Source organism: Onychomys torridus, chromosome 15 (assembly GCF_903995425.1).
Source record: "Onychomys torridus chromosome 15, mOncTor1.1, whole genome shotgun sequence".
In the NCBI taxonomy this organism is placed as follows: domain Eukaryota; kingdom Metazoa; phylum Chordata; class Mammalia; order Rodentia; family Cricetidae; genus Onychomys; species Onychomys torridus.
The window spans coordinates 44,094,117-44,117,254 of NC_050457.1; the positions used below are offsets into that span (position 1 = coordinate 44,094,117).

Sequence of the window (23,138 nt, forward strand, 5' to 3'; positions counted from 1 at the left end):
TCTCCAAAATATTCAAACTCCTTTTAAAATTCAAAATTTATATGATCATGTTTAGAGCTTGGTTCATTATTTTTCTTTTTGTGTATAGCTGAGTATTTGTAGTTTGATGAATTAACATTTTTAATGTTAATACCTTTATAGTTTTACTTTTTAAAAAAATTCTGGAATTAGTAAATAGAAACAAAGCAGATGAAATACATTGAAAATACTGATTTATAATTAAAGTCTATCTCCTGAATTTTTATTGAAAATAATAATCATAGCTGAAAGTTTTCCTGTGTCCCACCCCGTCTGCAGCCACTCAGACCAAAGTAAACACACAGAGGCAACTAATGGTCTTTTATTTCTGATTTCTGCCATGGTACTTGTATAACAGACCCTGGGTGAACAGTTAGGGATTAAGGATCATAGTGGGAACATTATCATTTTAGAAGTGTTGTGTGACTCTGTCATAATGGAGAATACCACATTTCTAGCTCATTTTATTGCATTCTTTTCATGCTTGATATCAGGGTCAGCCTTTAAATGAAAAAATGATGAGATGGCTATAAGCTGAACATCCAGCAATCATCTGCCCATTATGCTAGATGGGATCATTACAGATCTGCAGTTCACCATTCAAGAAACAGGCGTTTGCTGATGAGAGTTTAAAGAGGCTGTGCTTGGTGTCACTCTGCCCAGTGCTCAACTCATGCCCCAAACCTCTTCTTCATTACAGGCCTATTTTTCTGCAAGTGCCAACTTTTTCTCATGAGTTATTTAAAGCTATATTTTTAGTGCCTTAATTCCCTTGGTTTTTTTTCTTTTAGCTTTTTGTTTTGCATGTTGAATAGGATATTGAGTTGGTGGAGGAAGACGAATGTGGAATGGAACCTGTATTCCACTTCAGCTGTTCTCTTAACAAATCCATTCTGTTCACTTATTCACTCACTCATTCACTCACTCCTCATTCACAGAGAAATAATATTGTGCCTTCTTAAGAATATGTGCCGGACTTTTGGACAGTGAATTATGGTACCCAGCATAGTGTCTGGAAGAGTCATCTTCCTCTTGCCTCGGAAGAGCCTTGCTAATCCCCTTGCATTTGCCCCATTATATAATTAACTCTCAATCTGCCCTGAGTTCTTTGCTATCCATTCAACGTACTTGGTCACCACTTCATTGAATTAGTTATTCTAACTAGCTGCTGTGTCAAATAAGTCTTCAAGTTCCAGTGATTTGCCACCTAAAACACCTGCTTTTCCATTACTGTTGAATAGTGGAATGGGGTTCTGAGTAAGTGGGCTTTGTTGTACACAGTCATGCAAGGGCCCAGGATGAAGAGAGCTCATCCATATTCTGTCACGTTGCCTTTCCATGTCCATACCGCAGAAGGGGAAAGATCAAGAAGAATGCATACTGGGATTGTTATGGGCCAGCACCTAGAAGTCACCGATATCACCTTTTTTTGTCTGGAATGCAGGCTCACTGCTACTCTTAACTACAGCAGAGCTGGGAAATGCAAGTGGTTGGGTCTTAAATGAAGGCTGATAAGCCGGGTTAAAAGGGAATGACGAGGATGCCTGAGATAACTGTTTTTCTTTCTGTCATGCCAATCGAGATGGAATCGCTTGTCTTCCTTCCATAATTGGTTCTGTTTCAGAAATCTTAGTTTAGATGGTAGGAAACATTCTATTTTCTTTTTACAATGTGTTGAGCATACTAAAAGGGAAGAAAACGAGATACCCGAACATCTTAACTGTTACTACTGGAAACACTTTGATTTGAGAGCACTGCTCTGCTAATTTTCAGTATCACTTTCCTGAACTGGTGAATACGTGTGCTGAAATCTCCTCTTGGTAAGAATGTTGTTGCCCCTCTTTCCATCCCTTCTCCAGGCACACTTACCAGGTGCATCGTCCATGTTCTGTGGTGACTCGAACGTGTCTGTGCTCATTTAGTTCCCTCATCCAGTTATTTATGGTTTGGGCGGAAAGGAGCCAGTAGGGAAGGAAGGACAAAGCTGGAAATCTCTGTAATAATAGAATCACACATGGACAAGACAAAGCGAAAGGCCACTTAGCTGCGTCTTGGAGATGAAGAAGACGTGGGGAATGCCACTTTCACAAAAAGAAAGCTTGCTCTCCATCTAAAGCTTTTTTTTTTTTTTTTAAATGACTCATGGTTACTCTTCTCTAACTAGACAATGAGCACTTCAAAGAAAAGAATCCTGTTTTTGAAGATTTCTAGAGCAGTATTGAGCTTACACTAGGTACTCAACTAGTTGAATTGACTTGACTGAAGATCTACATGAGTACCTTTGTAAATTTTATTTACCATACATTGTCTTATGCAGGGTTTACCACAGCTCTATGGTAGACATAAACAGTCTTATTTTAGGCATCTAAGTATTTAATTGAAATTCCAAGAAGTCTGATATTTTGCCAGTGTCACACAGAGGTTAACAGAATAGATGCAGGTGTTCTGTTTCAATCTTGTGCATTTTTTTTCACTTTTGGAAGTAGGCATTTCAATGTTAAGAATGGTGCTGTGTGTACCAGGATCTGCTGACTCCTCATGGGAGGAGGCCTTACCTTCTTATAGAAGGGAATGAGGAGGTGGATTGGGGGGGGGGGGGCGGCTGGAGGGGGGGAAGGAGGGAAGAGGGGGAATTTATGATTGGTAAGTAAAATGAATAAAAAGTTTCTTAATTAAAAAAAAATGAATGGTGCTGTGAAATTTCTAGCCTGTGCTTTGGGGGCTGGAGAACATCAGATCACTTAGCTGAGTGATACAGGACTTCATATACAGTGAGTGAGTAGAGAGAGAGGGGGCTCTTTTTTTTTTTTCTCTTCATATTAACAGAATAATGATTTAATTTGGCTTAAAGGACAATGATTTAATTTGGTTTAAAGGAAAATAGAAATAAAATTTGTAGCATCAATATTTTCAGACATTTATAAGGTACTTTAACGGTGTTTATTTGACTTCTCCACGTAAAAGTGCATTAAATCATTAGAAAAATAAAAACAATGCTATTTTTATGAAAATTCACTGAAGTTTTGTTAAGCCAATACAGTAGCACCAGTGGAGCCTGCCTGGGACTGGCCTAGGCCCTCTGCATGGAGAGGCAGTTGTGTAGCTTAATCTGCTCTGGGGGGCCCCTGGTGGTAGGATCAGAATCCATCCCTGGTGCATGAAGGGGCTTTTTGGAGCCCACTACCTATGATGGGATACGCTGCACAGCATTGAGGCAGGGGGAGGGTCCTGACCTGAAGGGCTCTTTTTAATAGAAGCCAATGGGTGGCTTTCCTAGAATCGTTTAAAATGCTGTGTCTGCCAGCTCTGTATTTTGTACTCAGGAGGTTCTCTGTAAGTCTTTAACTAACTGAGGTGATTTCAAATATGTACATTTAGATTTAGTTAAATTGGGCAAGCTTCCTGTTAGAGGCTGTCATAAGTTTTTAAATCTTTGTAGTCATCGTGTCTCAAAATTTGCCTGTGGTGTACTCTAAGCCAGGATTTTTTTTTTTTTTTTTAAATTCAAGGAATTTGTAGCATATTCACTTGATGTCTGGTTTCCTGTTTTCTGTCTGTGACTTCTCCATATTTATTGAGCTGTGAGGACATTGGTGTTTTCTGTGGAAACGTGATGACCTGATGGCCAGTCTGTTAAAGTTCCACCTGCCTAAGGGTCACAGCATTGATTGGAGAAGTTAAAATTGCACATTTCCACATGGCTATTTTGCGTTGTTTCCAACTTCCCTGTCTGAAGCCACCTGAGCCTGCACCTTCCACACACCTCGCTCCTCTACTGTTGCCAGCTGCTCCCCATCTCTTGGTGGCAGGCTCTAAGCCACAAAGCGCCCAGCCACTTCCTTCTTTCCTACACGCTGTTCAGCTAACTCATGCTGGCATTGTGCTGTTTACCTCGGAGATGTGAGTCCTGGATTTGAGGTCCTATTTTAAATCCAGGTGTCCCTCTTAATCTCCTTAGAGTTCTGAGATGATTGGAGAGTATTTACTGACAAATGAGCAACCAGACTGAGCTTAAAAATAAATAAATAAAACGTTTCCACATTAGAAGTCATATCTTCACCGAGCCGTGGGAGGATTTATTTCATCATCTTTGGAAACACCTGTGTTTTCCAAAACTCTGTATCCAGGAGACAGAGCAGTGGGGAATCTTTGCCTGTGCATGGCATAGAGAAGGCGGTTGATAAATGAATAATGAATGGAGCTGAAGGGGCGGGGAGGGATAGATGGGCCATGGCAGGATGGTTCTGAATGCAGCTTCTAGTTCCTGCTTTTGCTTGACTGGAAATGCATTTTTCCTTTTGTTTTCTCTCTCTCTTTTCCAAGCTCAAGATGAAAGCCTGGAGCTAGAAAGATAGACAGAACCACCTTCGTGATTAGTCACTACTAGAGAATGTCTTTAGTGCTTCATGTGAATCTGTGGGAAACCCAGATGTGCTTTAGAAAGTGTCTGTAATGAAAAAAATCAGTAATAGCAACTGCTTGTTTAAAAGAAAGAAATGGAGGTCATAGGTGTCAGGCTTCAATCAAATATTTTTGCAAGAATTCTACAAAGGTTCTTACATTGATTTCTCATTTACTGATTGTCTTATTACTAATAAATTGTCAACAAAATTGTATTAGTAGCACTTAGTAGTTAAATGAGGTTATAATATCCATCCTGGGGCCTCGTGAGGTGGCCCAGTTGGTTAAGTGCCTGCCGCACAAGCCTGGTGGGCTGAGTTTGATCCTGAGGACCCAGCAAAAGGTGGAAGGGAGAGAACACGCTTAACAGAGTTGTTCTTTAACTTGAGTGTGCAAGCCATGTCACGTTTATACCTCTGCGTCATTCACACACATGCACACGATAATAACAACCTCAACAACAATAGTAAAGATATTTTGAAAAGTATTCTGAACTTTATCCTTCAACTACAGGCTAACAGAATTACAGATTTTAGGTTCCAAAGCGTCAAGGCCTGAGTAGTGATGGTCAGGAAATACTTGCCACAGTGGCTTATTCCGGCAAGTTGACGGTATACTTCCTCTTGTGACGGAAGTGAACGGTTCCGTGACTACTCATTTTCTGTTTCCATTTTACAGGGGAAAATGGTGAAAGGGATGGGAGGAGCCATGGATTTAGTGTCCAGTTCCAAGACCAAAGTGGTGGTCACCATGGAGCATTCTGCAAAGGTAACGTGTTCTTTCCTCACCGTTCTGAAAACTCGCAGGCCATTGAGCCCCGCTGTGCCCTGTTGTTTGGCTGTGGTTTTTAGTTTTCTTTGGCTTACTGAGGGTGACGGCACTTAGGTTTTAGTGGGAAGGAACACAGCAAGGTAGTGATTTATTACCTGGCCAGATGCTTGTTCAACTTTGAGGAACTCCAGGTATCAGGGTGTTTTTCGAACATTTGTGTCTCATGCGCATCTGAAGTAAAGGCTTTACTGTCTTCGAAGTCAGTGAAAAGATGTTGGGGCAGATGTATTGGTTCCTGATTTAAGGTGATTATAGTTTTTGGCTCACGGTGTTTAAATGAAAAGCTCAACAGAATGTCGCTTTTTAACAGCAGTTCTTTCCAAGTGGACAGGATGGCCTTACCAAGGCGGTGATAGCAAATGTTCTCGTTCTGAACAGCATCATTTTTGACAAATTGCCACATAGTTATGGAGTGCCTCCTAGATGCTAGGTGATCACAGCTTGGATTTGGCAATGGTCCCCAGTAAGCAAAACCCACCGACCTGAGGGAGTTCATTTTCAATCTTCCACCCCTTTTGATCCTATAATAAAAGCAGCTAACATTTATTGAGCTTTCACTGCATGCCAGCCATTTTGGTGTGTTTGTGTGTGCATGCCCATGAAGTTGATAAAAGGGCTCTTTTTTTTTAAATTACATTTATTTATTTTCTTATCCGTTGTGTGTCTGTGTATACATGCATGCACACCTGCATCCACTTGCCACAACATGTGTCAGAGGACAACTTGCAGGAGTTGGTTCTGGTGATTCCGTTCAGGCTGTGAGCCTTGAGAGCCAAGTGCCTTGAAATCAAGCATCGTTACCCACTGAGCCATCTCACTGACCTCTAATAATAGTTTTTCCCTCCCTCCCTCCCTCCCTCCTGTTTGTGTTTTGGTTCTGGAAACAGAGCTTTGGAGTAGTAAAGTCACTTGCTTGAAGTCCTTCACCACAGAGCCCAGTCTTCTAACAAATGGAGCCATTATTATAACTTGCTTACTTCTTAATGTCTTTGCTGTCCAGAACCCACTGATCTCTGATGATTTGTGAAGGCAGCATCGGGTAGTCTGTTCCTCACTTGGGATGGCCTTAGATTTTGCTTTATTCATCCTGTGAGGCTCACTAATCTGAGTGAAATGGTGGCGTGCATGCCTGGCTTCATTTAGTGATGCACTCCTATGTAAGAGCTTGGGGCCAGATTTGCACTTCACTTGCTGGCCGGGGGAGTTCTGTTGGTGCTGTGTGCTGCTGAGAATGTTGTCCTTGTGGAAACTGCCCTAAGAATGGATTTGCATAGGTTGTTTGGGTAAACAGTGGGAAGTGAGCAGTGGGGCGTGAATGTGCTATAATAGGAATGGAGCCAACACAGGTGACTGCTGTGAGATGCCTTTGCACAGCATCCAAAATGTTCATTCCAGAGGAGGAAGAACACCGAGCTTCTAAGTCTCCTCTGGAACATAATGTCTGCTTGGAGGAAATTCCACCCAGCTTCCCTTTGGTTGTTACTTTCATGTTGACGCATAGGCAATGGAGTCTGGCTTGTTTTGGAATATTTTTGTGTATTCATTTTCAAAACATTAGGCCTGTGTTTAACAAATTCACTCTCTCTCTCTTTGTTCTTTACCAAAGTCTTTTCTCCTCAGCTGGGATTTCTGGGAGAAGAGAATAAATGGTACTTCAAACTTGTGGCTGACTGAATCCCTGTTAAAGCTTGCTGCAAATGGAAGATCACAAGCTCTCCCTTCCTCCTTTCTTCTGTTCTCAGTGAGACATCGGCTTATTTCACACTCGAATTGGAGTGTTTGCCACAGATACTTTCATTTGCACAAAGCAACAGAAAAATCTATTTGTGATTAATTTTTTTCCCTAATCAGTTGGAGGAAGGGGGTGATTTGTTAGTTTCATTCTGTAGTCCAGGCTTGCCTGGAACTCACCCTGTAGCCAAAATTAACTTCAGACTCGTGGAGTTCCTCCTGCCTCAGAGTATTGGGACTACAGGCATGAGCCACCATACACAGGTGTGATTAAAATAAGTATAAGGGACTCTTCACACCCAACACTTAGACAACTTCCAAATACTAATCAATAGAACACCTGTCCTCACATTTCACCTGTGGTACTAGGGTGTATGATTCTACTGGGGCTGCTACTCTGAACTCACTGTGAATGGCACTATGTGAACCTCACCACTTTCTCCCTGAATCCTTTACTTGGGTAAAAGGCTGAAAAGGGACAGGTGAGGGTTTCTTGTTGTTGGTTGTTTTTGCTCTTTTGGGGGGGCCTGCCACCCAGCTCCCAAATAAATCACTCACAGAGGCTTATTCTTAATTATAAATGTCCAGCCTTAGCTTGGCTTGTTTCTTGCAAGCTTTCCCTAAATTATCCTGGCTACCTTTGGCCTCTGAGCTTTTCCTATTCTCTTACTTCTGTAAATCTTACTCTCACTCTGTGGTTGGCTGTGAGCTGGGTGGCTGGCCCCTGGAGTCCTCCTCCTCCTCTGACTGCTTCCTTCCCTCCCTCCCAGATTTCTCCCTCTGTATATTCTCTCTGCCTGCCGGATCTACCTATTTTTTCTCCTGCCATGCTATTGGCCATTCAGTGTTATTAGACCATCAAGTGTTTTAGACAGGCACAGTAACACAGCTTCACCAAGTTAAACAAATGCAACATAAACAAAAGTAACACACTTTAAAATAATGTTCTACAATGGTTTCCCATCCCTGATAGCCCCTCCAGTTAGCCACCTGTCCTTTCAGGCCTGCCTGGCACTTGTATTACATAACACACAGGCAGCCAAGTGAACTAAGCCCCACGCACGGGTTTATCGATTCAGGGTGCAGAGCTCACAAAGGGATTCCAACACAAGAGAGAAACGTAATCTCGTACTCCTGAGTGGTACTTGTGTTTCCACAAGTATCTGGACCTGCCCACCAGATTTTCATCTTTTCTCTTACTTACTCACCTGTAGGATTACAGGTGCATCGGCTGACCTCCAAAGCATGTTTCTATTGTTTTCATAAGAACAAAGGAAACGTTTCGAAACTGGCTGCTTGCTGGTGCTGCTCCCAAGTGGCTCCTTGCCCTCTGGCAATTTCTGGAGCCAACAGCGGGTGCAAGCACCAGACTGGAAAGTGGTTTTAGTTGAGGCTGAGACATAATGGCATCTCATTGTATAGATAGTGCCTTTGTGTTGTCCGTCCATCTTTCTTCATTTTTGAAAGTATATTTTTAAAAGATTAGCTTGTGGAGAATTCCTTACATGCACACCTTTCTTCTTTTCACCTTTTCACCTAGTTCTTCCTCTGCTTCTTACAACTGGAAAGGGAAGTGGGAAGTTTTTTGGCTCATCCTTGTTTCTAGGATTTCAGTTCTGCTCCATGGTGTGGCTCCTGTCCTTGAGTGAGCCTACTCTCCTCCCTCACCCATTTGGTCTTACTTTTGGCTTACAACCGCCTGTACAGAGTGCTAGGTGGATGGGATAATACTTGATGGGTCTGCAGGTAGAGTGTCTACCATTTTCTATGAATGACCAAAGGATGTTTTGCTTTGAAATTTGGTAGGAAAGCCTTATGTGGATGTGTTGGGTCACTTGTTTATGCAGGCATCAAATGTTGATCAGAGACTGCTACGTGGTGGGTACTAGTGATAGGGACTGAGGAAATAAAAATGAAGAGATGTGGTTCTCCCTTCAGAAAGCTTAGTGTGCTTACGTATTTATGATAGAAGGCTAGAAGATGGGTTGCACAGCTGAGTGGAAAGTTCATTTTGAGAGGCAACAATAAGCTTCCCATGGAGCATTCGCATGGAGATTCCCAGGGACATCTGATGGCTGTGGCAGTGTCTGACAGGGACCTCGGTGTTATAATAGAAGGAGCATTAGTAGGACAGTGTGAGACTAGGACGATGTTTGTCAAGGGATTAAATATGTCCTTGTCAGAGAGCAAAGGTGGGAGCAGGCATGCAGTGGCTTTAAATATACATTATATTATGATATATATCTAATATACGTGATATAACACACACACACACACACACACACACACACACACACACAGCCATGCCACCTCTTTCTCAGTCCAGAAACCCTCCAGTAACTTTCCATCTCACTTAGACTCAAGACTTCCGTTTCTTACTGTGGTCTCTTAGAGCGTACACGGTATATGCTTTGACTCCACCCCCCTCCCCCACTGCTACCATTTTCTCTCTCTCTCTTAACTCCAACTGTACTCCCTTCTGGAAAGTTTGGAACATTTCAAGCAGAATCCTGCCTCAAGGTCTTTGCACTCGGCATTCTCTGTGCTTTGAATGCTTGCCCCTAGATAACCTTCATTATTCACTCCCACACTTCATTCCGGCTCAAGTACCAGCCAGGCTTTTTCTCGACGCCTGTCTACAGACCTTCCTGCACCTCTGCAGTAGAAGGTGAGAGGCTCCATAAAAGCAAGGACTCTGTGTGGTACGAGCACGGGACACAATGACGCCATTCTGTTAGAATGTAAAGAATATTGGTCAAGCTTGACAAATTCTTGCTGGATCGGTGCTTCAGATCATGATACTTGGAGCACCTAGAGCTCCCTTAAGCCTTCCCTGTTGCTGATGTTTATTGTTTCCATTTCATTACTGAAGACCTTATTCTTTCACTTCCACAGATAGACAAACCATATTCCATAGACACGGAATATGTCAGTAAAAGTCAAATGGAGCTAGAGCATGAGACCAAGCCCAGAATCCGTGTAGCCTCCTCCTAAACCTGCTTCGCCCTTGAGAGAAACTTTTCTGATAATGCCATCACAGCTAGCAGCGTGTACCAAGTGCTCCATTCTCAGTACTGCTTGCTGAAATCTATTCCCAGGGGTGTTACTGGGGGCAGGGGATGGGACAAAATACTTCAATCGCACTTAACACTTACTGTAAACATGTAAAGACAGAGCATCTTTTCTTTCTTTCTTTTCTTTTTTAGAACACAAAAGAGCTCTGCTTCTAAGGAAGGCTTATATTTTTACTTTATTGCAGTGAGATATTTGGATTCTGAATGATGAAGAATCAGAATATGTTGTTATGAAGTTGAGACTAAATCTTCGGGAATGATTTTTCCTATTTAGTCTAATCTATCTGGTAGCAAGGTCTTGTGTAGAGATTTGGATGCCTATTTTATCTTCTCCTTACTTTTTTTCCCCCCTGAAGTTTATTAATCTCATTTATTTTAGACCAAATGTGTTACTAAAAGCAACAAATGTGAAAGATTTCTGAGGTGATTTTTGGCAACACTGAAAAGCACTCCCAATTAAATAAAGTACCCCTTTATTTGATTAATTCATAATTAATGATAGTTTGTGTTTCTATCATTTTTTTCTAAACTGTCTATATAATTTGGAAGAAAAATAGTCTACCGTAAAAACAAATTCTAAGGGGCTCACAGTAGTGAAATGTACACTTAGCATCCACAAGGTCCTGGTACCATCAAAAATAAAACTAAGAACATAGACATGCTTACATTGTTCTGCCCTTTTATTTCTCCCTTGTGACAGAGTTCCTTGAAAAAAAAAACAAACTTACAAAAAACTTTATGTGGAAAAAACAACACAATCCGACATCCAGTATATCTTTAAAATATGTCTTAGGGAATTTAATTAAGCTAGTAATTAAACTATATAAGTTTGAGTTTGTCAATGAAACCTTGTATTTTTTTTTTTTTAAGGAAACTAAAAGTAATACTAAGAAAAACTAAATTACCACTCCTATTTGTGAGTGGGAAAAATTTTCCTACTTATTCCTGGATTCCACTATCCAGATGTTTTTTTTTTTTTTTTTTTTTTTTCCGGCTTTTACAGAGTTAGGAAAGCCTGGCCACAATGATGATCTGGTTGAAGAAAAAGGGCCTTTTATCCCAAGACCTCAAAACCCTGACACTTCTTCATAGGGAAATGGTTTGCCATATCCATTGTCTCAATTGGCTACCCTCTCCTTTGAGAGTATCCCTGTGGCCACAAACTGTCACTGCATCTGTATATAAGGAGGAATCATAGCAGCAGAGAGTCTCCACCATTGCCCTGCAAACTGTTGGGACCCACCGAGTAGGTACAGGGAAAGGCCAAAAGGCTCCATGAGGATAAACTCGGTGAGAGCAAGTTCATCCTGGCGTGGTACTCTGTGTACCTGATTTTCCTTGTTTAGCAATCCATTTTTATCATGCCCCACATCACTCATCCTAGTGACCAAGGAGGTGCATGTAGAAGATTATTTACTTGCTTTCATCATTATGGTGAGGGGTGACCAGAGAGAAGGCACTGCATGCTGAAAACAGGCCTCTGTGATACTGTGTACTAAAAATTAAATATCGGAGGATATTTAATTTCTAATATTAAATATTGAATGCAGAGTTCAGTATCGTGGTAGATTATGACAAGCTTTGGCGGCTAGAAAGGAGCAAGTGGAAGGCACAGAGACTAGTTCCATTTCTCCTTTTGAAGTTCTCTTTCAAGCTACAGGCCCGATGTGCCTTTGCCCCTCCCCCTTTGCCCTCCTCTCCCCAAATCTTATGATCCCCTTTCAAGTGCTTCTGTTAGATGAACTTCTGTTGAGCTCAGAGATACTGGGACTGTGCATGCAAGTGTACTTCTGAGAGCCAGAAAGACACCCCAGGCAGTCCCCCCAGGCAGTTCCCAGGTACTGAGCCACATGATATTTTATAGCTCCAATTCAGTCCAAGTTCTCTGAGTCAGATTGTAATAGCCAGACACTGTATATTGGTCACTGTGGTTTACTTAGTGTTCTTCTCATTCCTGTAAATGCAGAGATGAATGGTTTTAGCTTTGAGCACACTGAGAAGTTATTAGGAATTGGTAAGAGATGAACAACATACATGGGTAGTAGGGAGAAGGAGGCACAGAGCATCAAAGTGGGCCATCGTACTGGGGATGCCCCGGGACACTGAAGTGGACACTATAGAAGGGATATTGGAGAAGATGCTCTTAAAACTAGAAAGGCTATGGTCATTTGAATCTGAGGTGATGGGCTGTAATTTGGTTCATTTTCCTGGTCGCTGGTGGCATGGGAATGACCAGTTCCTAGAACATTCTGCTGTATTCCAAAAGAGCTGGTTCCATGAGATTAAGTGCATTTTGATGCCCTGAAATGTACTGTTATGATAGCAGGAGATATTATCGTTTAACCAGAGTTGTTCATTACTGCAAAATGTAGTTCTCGGGTTTCATATAGAGATCTAAAGAACTGCAGAGCTCACAGGGTACTGGAAAGTACTGGAAAGTTCTGAGGCCCAAGTCATTGAAAAACAACATTGTTTCATACCTAAGGTATGGAAGAGGAGAAAGCTGTCAGGGAAATAATTGGAAGCAATAAGGTTTGGGAATTAGTAAAGAAGTATCGTGAAATCAGGAGCCCTCAGGATTAGTCAAAACCATTTTTTGGAGGCCTGCTGAGTTGTTCAGGTCAGTGCTGAATTCCTTGCTCCAGTGACCCTCTTGCTTCAGCCTCCTGAGACATTGGGTCTGCACGCGTGGACCACTCATCTAGCTCAAAACATTTTAACTCTCAGACTTCGTATCCATGCTTCTGGCTTTTCTGAACTGCCTTTTGGAGAACGTGAAAAAGAAGCAGAATGATGAGGATGCATGCCCAAACCCTGTTTTTATTTTTAAGCATCAATTTAACCCCTCCTCGTTCAGTACACCTTCAACATTTCAGTTAATTCTTGTCATGATCGAGAAAGCAGATCAAGGCAATAGGAGATTAACAACCCAGAGAGGTTAAAGGTCCAAATAAATGCCTTCAGGTCCCTATTAAATGAGAGTCCTGGTCTTCAGACTTCTCTGGTGTTGTGGATGCTGCCACACTATACTGACAGTCTTTATTAGAACTTACTTTTAAACGTTCAAAGTCAGCAGTCGTTCTGCTCTGCGAATCAGTAATGTATGCGGGTGTCATGCTGTACTGATGCACAGCCCAGCAAGCTTAGGAGAGAGTGCTAACGTGGGAGTCAGCCGTAGTTGGGCTGGAGAGCTAACCTATTGTTGCATTGCAACTGTGACATTTTTTCATCTTTCTGCATTTTGTTTTTGCTCTCTCCTTGATCTCTGCTATGTCTTGGAGCTAATGTTGTTCTAACTGCACAAATACACCAGGGGCTGGTTTCCTAGGCGAGCCTTATGGTTTGTCTCCACATATGTACTGTTTTTCCTGTGGGTCTCAGGAAATTAATTTAGGCCATGTTGGGGGCTTATTTCTATGTCAGACTTCATGTAGGGACTTAGAAGCTCATAAATAATTTATTGGTAGATTATATGAATTTTAATTTTCAAGTTGTATAAGCAATTGCAGTTAACATTTATTCTTACTAACTGTTGGATGGCTATGTTTATTTTAAATCTAATAATACTGTGCAGTAAGGTGGGCAAGAAAGTATGGGCACACTGATCTCACACAGATAATGTGAGAAGGTCCAGGTTTTGTACAAAAGTTCTTTGGTGAGAAGTCCACACCTTTCCTATCTACACTATATTATTTATGCAGAAAATAGTTTATAAAAGGTCTCTGTTGGTAGGGTACCATTAATGTTGTCAGTTAAAATTCATCATTTCCCCTAAAATAAGGTTGCTTGTTTATTACATCCACGAGGCGGCCTTCACACCAAATGCAGCTCTTTCTCAAAACAAAGTGAGAGCTCTCTGCAGGACGTGTTCCTCAGAGGCCTACAAACTATTCACCTCGTTTGAAGTCAGGCTTGGGATTCATTGTGACATGTCTTATTTGAGCTATATTAAATGTAAGAAAACCTGACAACTATAGAAGTTCAATGTTCAGCATTAATTTCAGCTGTTAAATTTAGCTTCCGTGACATGCAGAATGTGAACTCTCACAAGGGAGGCAATATTAGAAGTGAGGACAAGGTTCTTGGTCTACATCTGTAAATTTTCTTACATCGCAAGATCTAGAAACAACTTGGTTTTGAAGGTGTAATATCTAGTTACTTAATCTGTAGTCAACACTAGTTTTGACTAAGTTAGGCTTATAGAGTTTGTCTTTTAAAAAATAACCCATTCAAGATTTAGAAAAGTTGTCCATCCCCGTTCGTTCATTCGTTCGTTCGTTCATTCATTCAATCATATGTTCATCCATTCAGAAACTTTAGAATACCTTCTATGCCTTGCACTGACTTGCATGTACTGAAGCCTTCTTAATTACAGGTGCATTGCAAAGTTGACAAGTTACTACAAAGAGTAAAATCATAATTAGACCCTGATGTCTGAAATTCATTGCCTCTTAACATGTGGTTGGTTTGATACCAGTCTGGGGAGATATCTAAACTAACTCATACATGGATGTTTTTAAGCAGGCAAAACAGGCAGATGGCTGAGGATGGTGGTGACATCATTGTATTTGCTGTGTTTAGGTCCAAAAGAAAGCTGAAATATTTTTAATGTTTTTAAGAAAAGACCCTCAGTGTGCTAGGCCAGCCTTCGACCCATTCATTTATGCTCCTAGTGCTCCGTAGCTAAAAGGGAGCTGCTGAATCATAACTGGGAGAGGTCAGAGCTGATATTACAGCTGGGCCCCACAGAAGCACCTGGGAAGCCACTTCTACATTTGGGGTCATGTTGGGGCTGGGGAAGGGAGTTAATGGGTAAAACCTGGTTTTTGTTCACAATCCCTCCTTTGTTTTATGTTTGAGGAAAGAGAACGGTGGCTAAAAGAAATCTTAAAAAGAAAAAGTTCATTGAAGCCAGGTCACATGTTTTATTAATGAGCAAACTAGAGCTCAATCTTGGGGAAAAAAGTCACAAGAGAGAGTGAACGTAGTATGCTCAGTCCAGCTGGCTGAGCGGCAGTCTGTTTTGCATGGGCACTAGGTAAGAATAAAATTAGTTCCGGGGGTTGAAATCAACAACAAATTGTGACTGGGAGGCCTGAACATGATGATGGGGACTTTGGGGGCTGCAAATGGAACTTGTAAGAGAATTAGGTGCTCATGAACCACAAAAATAGACCAGGAGATAATCTCTAAAATTGACAGCAAGGAATAAATGGCATGTTAAATATAATGCTTTAAATGTAGGAGAAAATGCATGAAAATATAGAAGAAAATTGAGGTGTTTTCCTATTGAAAAGGGAAGCAAGGCATTGCTATTTTCTGTGCATCTGTTACTATTTTTTTAAACAAATATTAAGTCTGTTTTAGAAGAGGGACGCTGGGTTGCAGGTTCATGTTCTATGCATACTTCCTACTCTTGGCAAATAAGAACAGATGTTTTTAAGAGGGCCATTCTTTGGAAGAGAAAAAAAAAACGAGGATATGAGACTTGGCACTGTACATTAGGTAGTTCAGGAATTGAGGCTTGAGAGTACACACATGTGGAACAGGGCTTCCCAATAAATCTCTTACACATTTGGTTAGTTGTAGGGGTCCTTCCTAAGTTGTTCCAGGCATGGAAGCTGCCTTGAAAAAGAGGAGAGCTTGACTGTGCAAAGGTTTGGAAACAGTCTATGCTTAAAAGTGGATGCCTCTGATAGTTCCTGGTTTTCCTGTAGTCACCAATTCTAAGTAAGAACTGTGCCCTAAACACTGTTGTTGATGTTTCCTTGTTGTTCTTTAAAACAGGGCAATGCACATAAAATCATGGAGAAGTGTACGTTACCACTGACGGGAAAGCAGTGTGTCAACCGCATTATTACGGAAAAGGTAAAGTACCTCCTCTTTTCATTCTGCTCACATCAACTGCTGCCTTCCTTATTTTATTTAGAGACACATTTGAGGCTCTTTGAAAATTATCTTCTAAAATTATGGAATGGTAAAATTAATGTATCTAAGTGTAGACTTGCCCATGTACAACTCTCTGGAATTACACACACAAATGGGAACTCTTATCCTGGGTAGCTTTCACAGTTTGCTTTAGTCAGAGAAGAGCTTTATTGAGCCCTAAATTTGGACTCTTCAGATGTCAAGATGGATACGGTCTATACAAAGTTCAGAGTGTACTTCTCTTTCTTCTCTTTCTTGTCTGCCAAAATCGCACAAATACACTCTTGGGTTTTGATTTTAGGAAATTCACACACCATTGAGTTTGAGTTACTTGGGTATGAGGTACAGTATAGACCTACAAACACTCTGCTTCTTACATTCTGTTTCTGATCTTTTTATGAATTGGACTGAAGAACACCCTCACCGCCTCTATGCCTCTGTATTTTGTTTCATAAATGGAAAACTCTAGCCAACTATACAGTTAAAAGCTGCTGGTATCAGAGAAGTATTGGGGAATGCTGTCCACAGCCAAATTCCTATCCCAGATTTGAACTTAGGAAGTGGGAATGGCATGATTCCCGCAAGTGATCGGGGAAGGTGTTTTTCATGGTGAAGCCACAGGACAGAATTGCCTGTTTGAGTTTTTCCCTTTCTCAGTGATGCCTTTCTTTTTTTGACCAGAGTTGTATGGCAGCAGTATCTCACAGTGTCTGTCTCACTAGCCTTCTTTACAGGATGGGAAGAAACACCCTAAAGCATGCTCTATGGTAGTTTAAGTACACAACACTCCCAGGAGCTGCATTTTCAAGGCAGGTTCCATCTGGTCGGGCATTCCTGAGACTGTGGAATTCCATAGATGTGCTGTATGGAGAACAAGTGCACCAAAGTCATTGTTATTTCTTGAGTCTCCTCTACACTACGGTCAGGGCCTGTTGAGAAGAACCATTGCTTTGCGGTTAAGCAGAGTCATCCTCAATCCTGATTTCTTTCGTACAATGCTAGTCCTAACCAGGAGTCTTCTAGCACTGTTGTTTTCCAGCCCAATCCCCACCCCTCATCTTCCCCCACCCCAGTAAGCCTCTCCCTGCTGCCCTGCCCTTGGCTTTCCAGGTCTCCTACCTACAGAGTCTCCTACTCCTCATTCTCCTCTCTTGCATTCCACCCATCCTTAAAGCCTAGCTACAGTTTCCACCTGCATCACAAAGGGGCTTCTCATCCTCTTAGTGCGCAGTGATCGCATCCTCATAGTGGACCACTGTCCCTACCATTCACTCTAGCATGTTGACACCTATGATATAACCTTTATGGGTGATATAACTGAATGACATTGTAAGCCCCTTCTCTACTTACTTTCTCTGTTCTTGCACGTTGCTTCATTCATTCAATAAACTTTCCTTTGGAGGACCTTCTCTGAACCAGACTGTTTCTAACAACTGCTTACGAAAAGGAGAGAGAGGTTGCAGTCACTCATCAGAAGACCCATTCCATAGGATGAGACGGCAGGCATCCAGCATCTCCAGCAGCCAGAATAACAAACTCCAGAGAAGTCACAGTGTGGCACACACCGGATGCCATGTTAGGAACTCATATGGTAACCCAGCAGTAACTAAGGGCTGCTTTTGGATGGCATCATACACAGCATTCATTTCCCAAGTGCCATCTTTTATAGTCAAGTCTCTCTGACTAAGACTCTCCTGCCTTAGCAGTATTAAAATGCCAGGAACTCGATTGCATTCTCCCTTGGACCATGTGCTTCTGGGCCTGCACATCCTCTCCCCCTCCCTGGAATGTTCTATCTATCCATCTGTCTGTCCATCCGTCCATCCATCCATCCATCCGTCCATCCATCCATCCATCCATCCATCCATCCATCCATCCACCCACCCATCCATCCATCCACCCATCCATCCATCCACCCATCCATCCATCCATCCATCCATCCCTCCCTCCATCCACCCACCCATCCATCCACCCATCCATCCATCCACCCATCCACCCATCCACCCACCCATCCATCCATCCATCCATCCATCCATCCATCCATCCATCCATCCACCCATCCATCCATCCACCCACCCACCCATCCACCCACCCACCCACCCATCCATCCATCCATCCATCCATCCATCCATCCATCCATCCCTCCATCCCTCCATCCCTCCATCCCTCCATCCCAGCTTCCTGTTTGTCTTTTGTCTTAGGCATGCGTTCTTCTGTTTCTCTGACAAGTATCTCTTCTCCCTCCCTGCATGTCTTGTCAGTGCTTCCCTGAATCCTGTGCTTAGCCTAACTTAGCACTGACAGCTGTATGGCAATGACCTCAAACCTCTGCCTGTTCCCCTCAATGCTGCTCCTACAACACTTCACGTGGTAGCTAATCTGGACTCAGTCATCTCACTAAGTAGAGGTGTCATACCTACCCCACTGAGAAAACTGATAAGTGGAACAGCGAGGCTTGAAAGACAAATGGGAGTTTTATGATTGAAAAGAAAATCAAAGAAGACATCGCAGGCAAAGGAGAAACCCATGCAAAGTCTCAGAGGGGTCAGGAAAGCCCAGCCTGTTCAAGAGCCTGCAAACGGGACACAGCTTAGAGCGAGTACAAGCAGAAAATACAGTGAGGGATCAGGTCAAGGAGGATGTGGATGCTCTCCTAAAAATATTATTCTTATCAGGAGGGTATGGGGAGCTCTTCAGCAATTTTTATTAATTAGAAAACCATTTTGCATTAGTCAGAGTGCTATAAGTTTTGTTTTTTCTAAAAGACAAAGGAGAAGAAGAGACAAATCTAAAAGAGCCCATCAATGGTCTAGGTAAGAAACACAAAAGATCCCAAATCACAAACCAGAGAGATTGTCTAGAGAGATTTAGGAGATGGGACTCAGCCTAAGTTGATGAGTAGGGCACAGCTGGTAAGACAGGAGAGACCTACATTTTCTAGCAAGAGAGAATGTCTGAGCTGCTGTGTCTTGGCAAAGCTGGAGAACGCAGGAGGAGGAAGAGCAGTGGGAGGCAGGGGAAAAAGAGGTTTAGTTTGACACCTTTAATTTTACATTCCTGAGTTTTTGAAAAGAGACAACGGGAGATTTGGATCTAGGGTTCAAAAGAGAAGTCAGTACTGGAATAAGCTAGTGAGAATCCTTAGCATGTGGCCACAATCAGAACATGAACTTGTGACACAGTGAGAAAGGAAAGTCAAGGCAGCTAATCTGAATCTTTGGCATGTCAGGGAAGGAAGGTGCATGTTTATCTCTGTGAGTCATGCAGAGCAGGTGCTCTGTAGATACTGGATGAGTGGGTGCAGTGCTCCATAGATGCTGCTGCTAGGTGAGGGGATGAGGATGCAGTGCTCCATAGATGCTGCTGCTAGGTGAGAGGATGAGGGTGCAGTGCTCCATAGATGCTGCTGTTGGATGAGGGGATGAGGGTGCAGTGCTCCATAGATTCTGCTGCTGGATGAGAGGATGAGGGTGCAGTGCTCCATAGATGCTGCTGCTGGATGAGAGGATGAGGATGCAGTGCTCCATAGATGCTGCTGTTGGATGAGGGGATGAGGGTGCAGTGCTCCATAGATGCTGCTGTTGGATGAGGGGATGAGGGTGCAGTGCTCCATAGATTCTGCTGCTGGATGAGAGGATGAGGGTGCAGTGCTCCATAGATGCTGCTGCTGGATGAGAGGATGAGGATGCAGTGCTCCATAGATGCTGCTGTTGGATGAGGGGATGAGGGTGCAGTGCTCCATAGATGCTGCTGTTGGATGAGGGGATGAGGATGCAGTGCTCCATAGATGCTGCTGGATGAGAGGATGAGGATGCAGTGCTCCATAGATGCTGCTGTTGGATGAGGGGATGAGGATGCAGTGCTCCATAGATGCTGCTGCATGAGGGGATGAGGATGCAGTCCTCCATAGATGCTGCTGCTGCATGGGGGGATGAGGATGCAGTCCTCCATAGATGCTGCTGCTGGATGAGGGGATGAGGATGCAGTGCTCCATAGATGCTGCTGCTAGGTGAGGGGATGAGGATGCAGTGCTCCATAGATAATGATGCTGGATGAGAGGATGATGGTGCAGTGCTCCATAGATGCTGCCACTGGATGAGGGGATGAGGATGCAGTGCCATTAAAAGCAATGGCAGTTAAGGAACTAGAATTCCATAATCAGCACCAAGGAGAATTCCATTAAGGTTGCCCTTTGAAAGTAATTAGAATTGTTTCCTGTTGTATGGCTCAGGCTATAAAAGATAGCTTCCCCATCAGCACCTGGCAATAATTAACTGTCGGATCCATAATGTAGCCTTTATGGTGGTAATAAAGTAATTAACTTACTTATCTGCAAGACAAGGTAGTTTCAGTACCAGTTTTGATTAGCAGTTAACAATTTAACTTTTAGGCTTTACTCTATATTAAATTTTTGTTTGCCCCTTAGACTACCAAATGAATCCTAATTCCTCTTAATTTCAGTCATCGTTTCAGTAACATCAACCATGTTATCAAACAAACATGGAAAGTAAGCATCCCTGTGTCCTGTGATGTTCCTGTTGGAAGAAAACTATAAACCGACTGGAGACAGTAATTCTCTTAGGTCTTTGACTTAGCTTAGGTAGTATGCTGAGGGATAATAACATGTCTATATTGTGGCCCCGACATGGCCCCGAGAATGTATTATATTTCTGTATGTATCTGGTACCACAGCCTCAGGGAGGCATTCTTGTGCTCTCTGACCACAGTTGCAAAGACAGGATCCTCGGGTTGCTTAGCTGTTACGCAGCAGAGGTGTGTGACAGGCCAGCTCAAAAGCCAATGCTCTTTCTCTGCACGTCGCCTACTGCGGGGCGTTTACCCACCCAACCCCACAGCTCCCCAGAGTTTTCTTGAGTGTGAGCAGCAGGATATATTAGATAGAAGGATTTAGATTGTGGAGATAAACAGATAGAAAATAAAGGATAGCCTCCAAGAGGGCCTGGAACCTATTCCAACAGGCCCTGACTGTCTCTGCCCCAGGGTATTTATAGAGTCTCCAAGGAGTAGAGCAAAAGACCTCCTCCCCCAGCACAGCCAAGTGCAGACCATTTCAGACACCTGCAATCAGGTCTGTGGCCCCAATCATCTTCTATGTGGATCTGCTGGGTAAAGCCAGGAGGAACCCGAAAACGGGCTCCCACAGCCTACTTGCTCACAGTGTATTTAAACACGACAGTTTAGGGTTAGACTTTAAAGGTAGTTGAAAAATAAAGATCAAAGACTACAAATGATAGGTAAATTTAAGTTCAATCCATAGAAGAAAACTTGGGAACCATAACGTTTAAGTCTGAGAAAGGAAACTCGCTACGAGAGCTGGCAGAGGACCATGTTACTGCACAGAGACCTGTAGAGCAGGGTTTGAAGCCCTAGAGAAGCAGTTGGATCTCACAATTAAAGCTTTTTTTTACCAGCAGACAATCTTCCCCAAGAAGTAAGTACCCCAGAACTAAGCAGGTCCTAGAAATCATCTGAGAAGACTTCTGAAGAATTCTCAAGTAGGAAGCTATATTGAATGCTTTGTAGACTCCTTCCACTGAAGTCAAGTGATGCTATGGTGGTACCATGATGAGTTGGTACTGTGGCCATGACATTGGGATGGATTGTTCAGGCAGGGGTGAGCATTCCTGTCTGCCTTAGACACTACCACCACTATTTGATTTGCTCACCAAAAGGCTGTGGATTCTCATGCCCTCTTCTTGGGACCCATGTGTCTTCTTGGGAATTTAGAAGTTGAAAAAGCGCTTTACCACCGAGAATTTGAATAGCTACTTAGTGGCTGGGCTTTCAGGGCCCGGGCAACTTTTATTTCATAATTGTTCCTGGGTACTATAGTATCTTCTTTTGTTTCCTACAGTCGTTTACACAGCAGCCTTTCCCCATCTCCATCCTTTCTCTTTCCAACTCCACCCTGCCCCGTTCCCACTTTGTTTAATCCTTCCCCTCTTCAGATCATTGGTCACCTCTCTGGCCTTTCACCCCATGTGTGTGTTAACAGATGGAAGACAGCTTAAAAACAAACAAACAGTTGTGGCGGTGGTGGCGCACACCTCTAATCCCAGCACTCGGGAGGCAGAGCCAGGTGGATCTCTGTGAGTTCCAGGCCACCCTGGTCTACAGAGTGAGCTCCAGGATAGGAACCAAAACTATACAGAGAAACCCTGTCTCGAAAGAGAAAAAACAAAGAAACAAACTGATTACAGTGCTAGAAGATGCCAACTGTAGCACCAGCTATAATGGCTGGTTAAGGAGTTGGTATTATTTATAATAGTTATAGTGGGCGTTTTTCATTGTTGCTTTTCAGTCTTTGACACTTGAACTTACCTCTCTTCTAGGAACTTGAAAGTCCGTCTCTTTGTGTGTGTGTGTGTGTGACAGTTTTCACGGTGGAAATGGTCCTTGTCCTTTTCTTGACTTCCCACAGGGTGTGTTTGACGTGGATAAGAAGAACGGGCTGACACTGATCGAGCTCTGGGAAGGCCTGACCATTGATGACATAAAGAAGAGCACCGGCTGTGACTTTGCGGTAAGTGTTGCTTTGCTGTGGACAGAGCCAGCCTGGCGCCGAACCACAGGCTGGGTGAATAAATGGTTCCCGGACGCAAACCGTTCGCTTCTGAGAGTGTAAGGCGCTGATCTGAGCAGGCCCAGGAAAGGGCGCCTCCTATGAGAGCTGGTAGATGAGTACGTGTGTGACTCAGGCCGGGGCTGTCAGCTGTGAGATGGGAGCAGGAGGACACACCAGGGACTACAGGGGACGGAGGACAAGCTCCTGCCCATCTGCCTTGTGTGAAGTCCTGGAGGCCATCTGTTCTCTGTCAGGTGTGGCGAATCTCGCTGTCAGTCACTTGTGGAAAAGTCGTACATACTTGCACTCATCTGATGATGACATCCTCCTAGACTGAGTCACTTCTGTGCCTTATAGTCCATCCGTTAGAGATATTAGAATGTAAGAAGTGCAAACTCGTTGTATTCTACTTGTAGGAAGATAATAGTGCACAGAAAACTCAGAGTTGGAAACCCAGTAAATATATAGGGAGGGTTCCTGTTAAAATTTTTGTACTTACACTTACTTATTTATACTTTAAAATTCTATTTATTTATTTATTGCATGTATAAAAGTGCTTATTGCAGATC

The 23,138-nt window shown here is 42.9% G+C and overlaps 1 protein-coding gene across 1 annotated transcript in view; it reads left to right on the top strand.

Annotated features, from left to right (window-relative positions):
* The window catches only part of Oxct1 (3-oxoacid CoA-transferase 1), a 133,129-nt gene that overhangs the window by 104,249 nt on the left and 5,742 nt on the right, over nt 1-23,138 (top strand). The window contains exons 14-16 of the mRNA XM_036207073.1: nt 5,098-5,187; nt 15,843-15,923; nt 22,426-22,527. Coding sequence (XP_036062966.1) covers nt 5,098-5,187; nt 15,843-15,923; nt 22,426-22,527 — 273 coding nt within the window. The remainder of the gene's footprint in view (nt 1-5,097; nt 5,188-15,842; nt 15,924-22,425; nt 22,528-23,138) is intronic.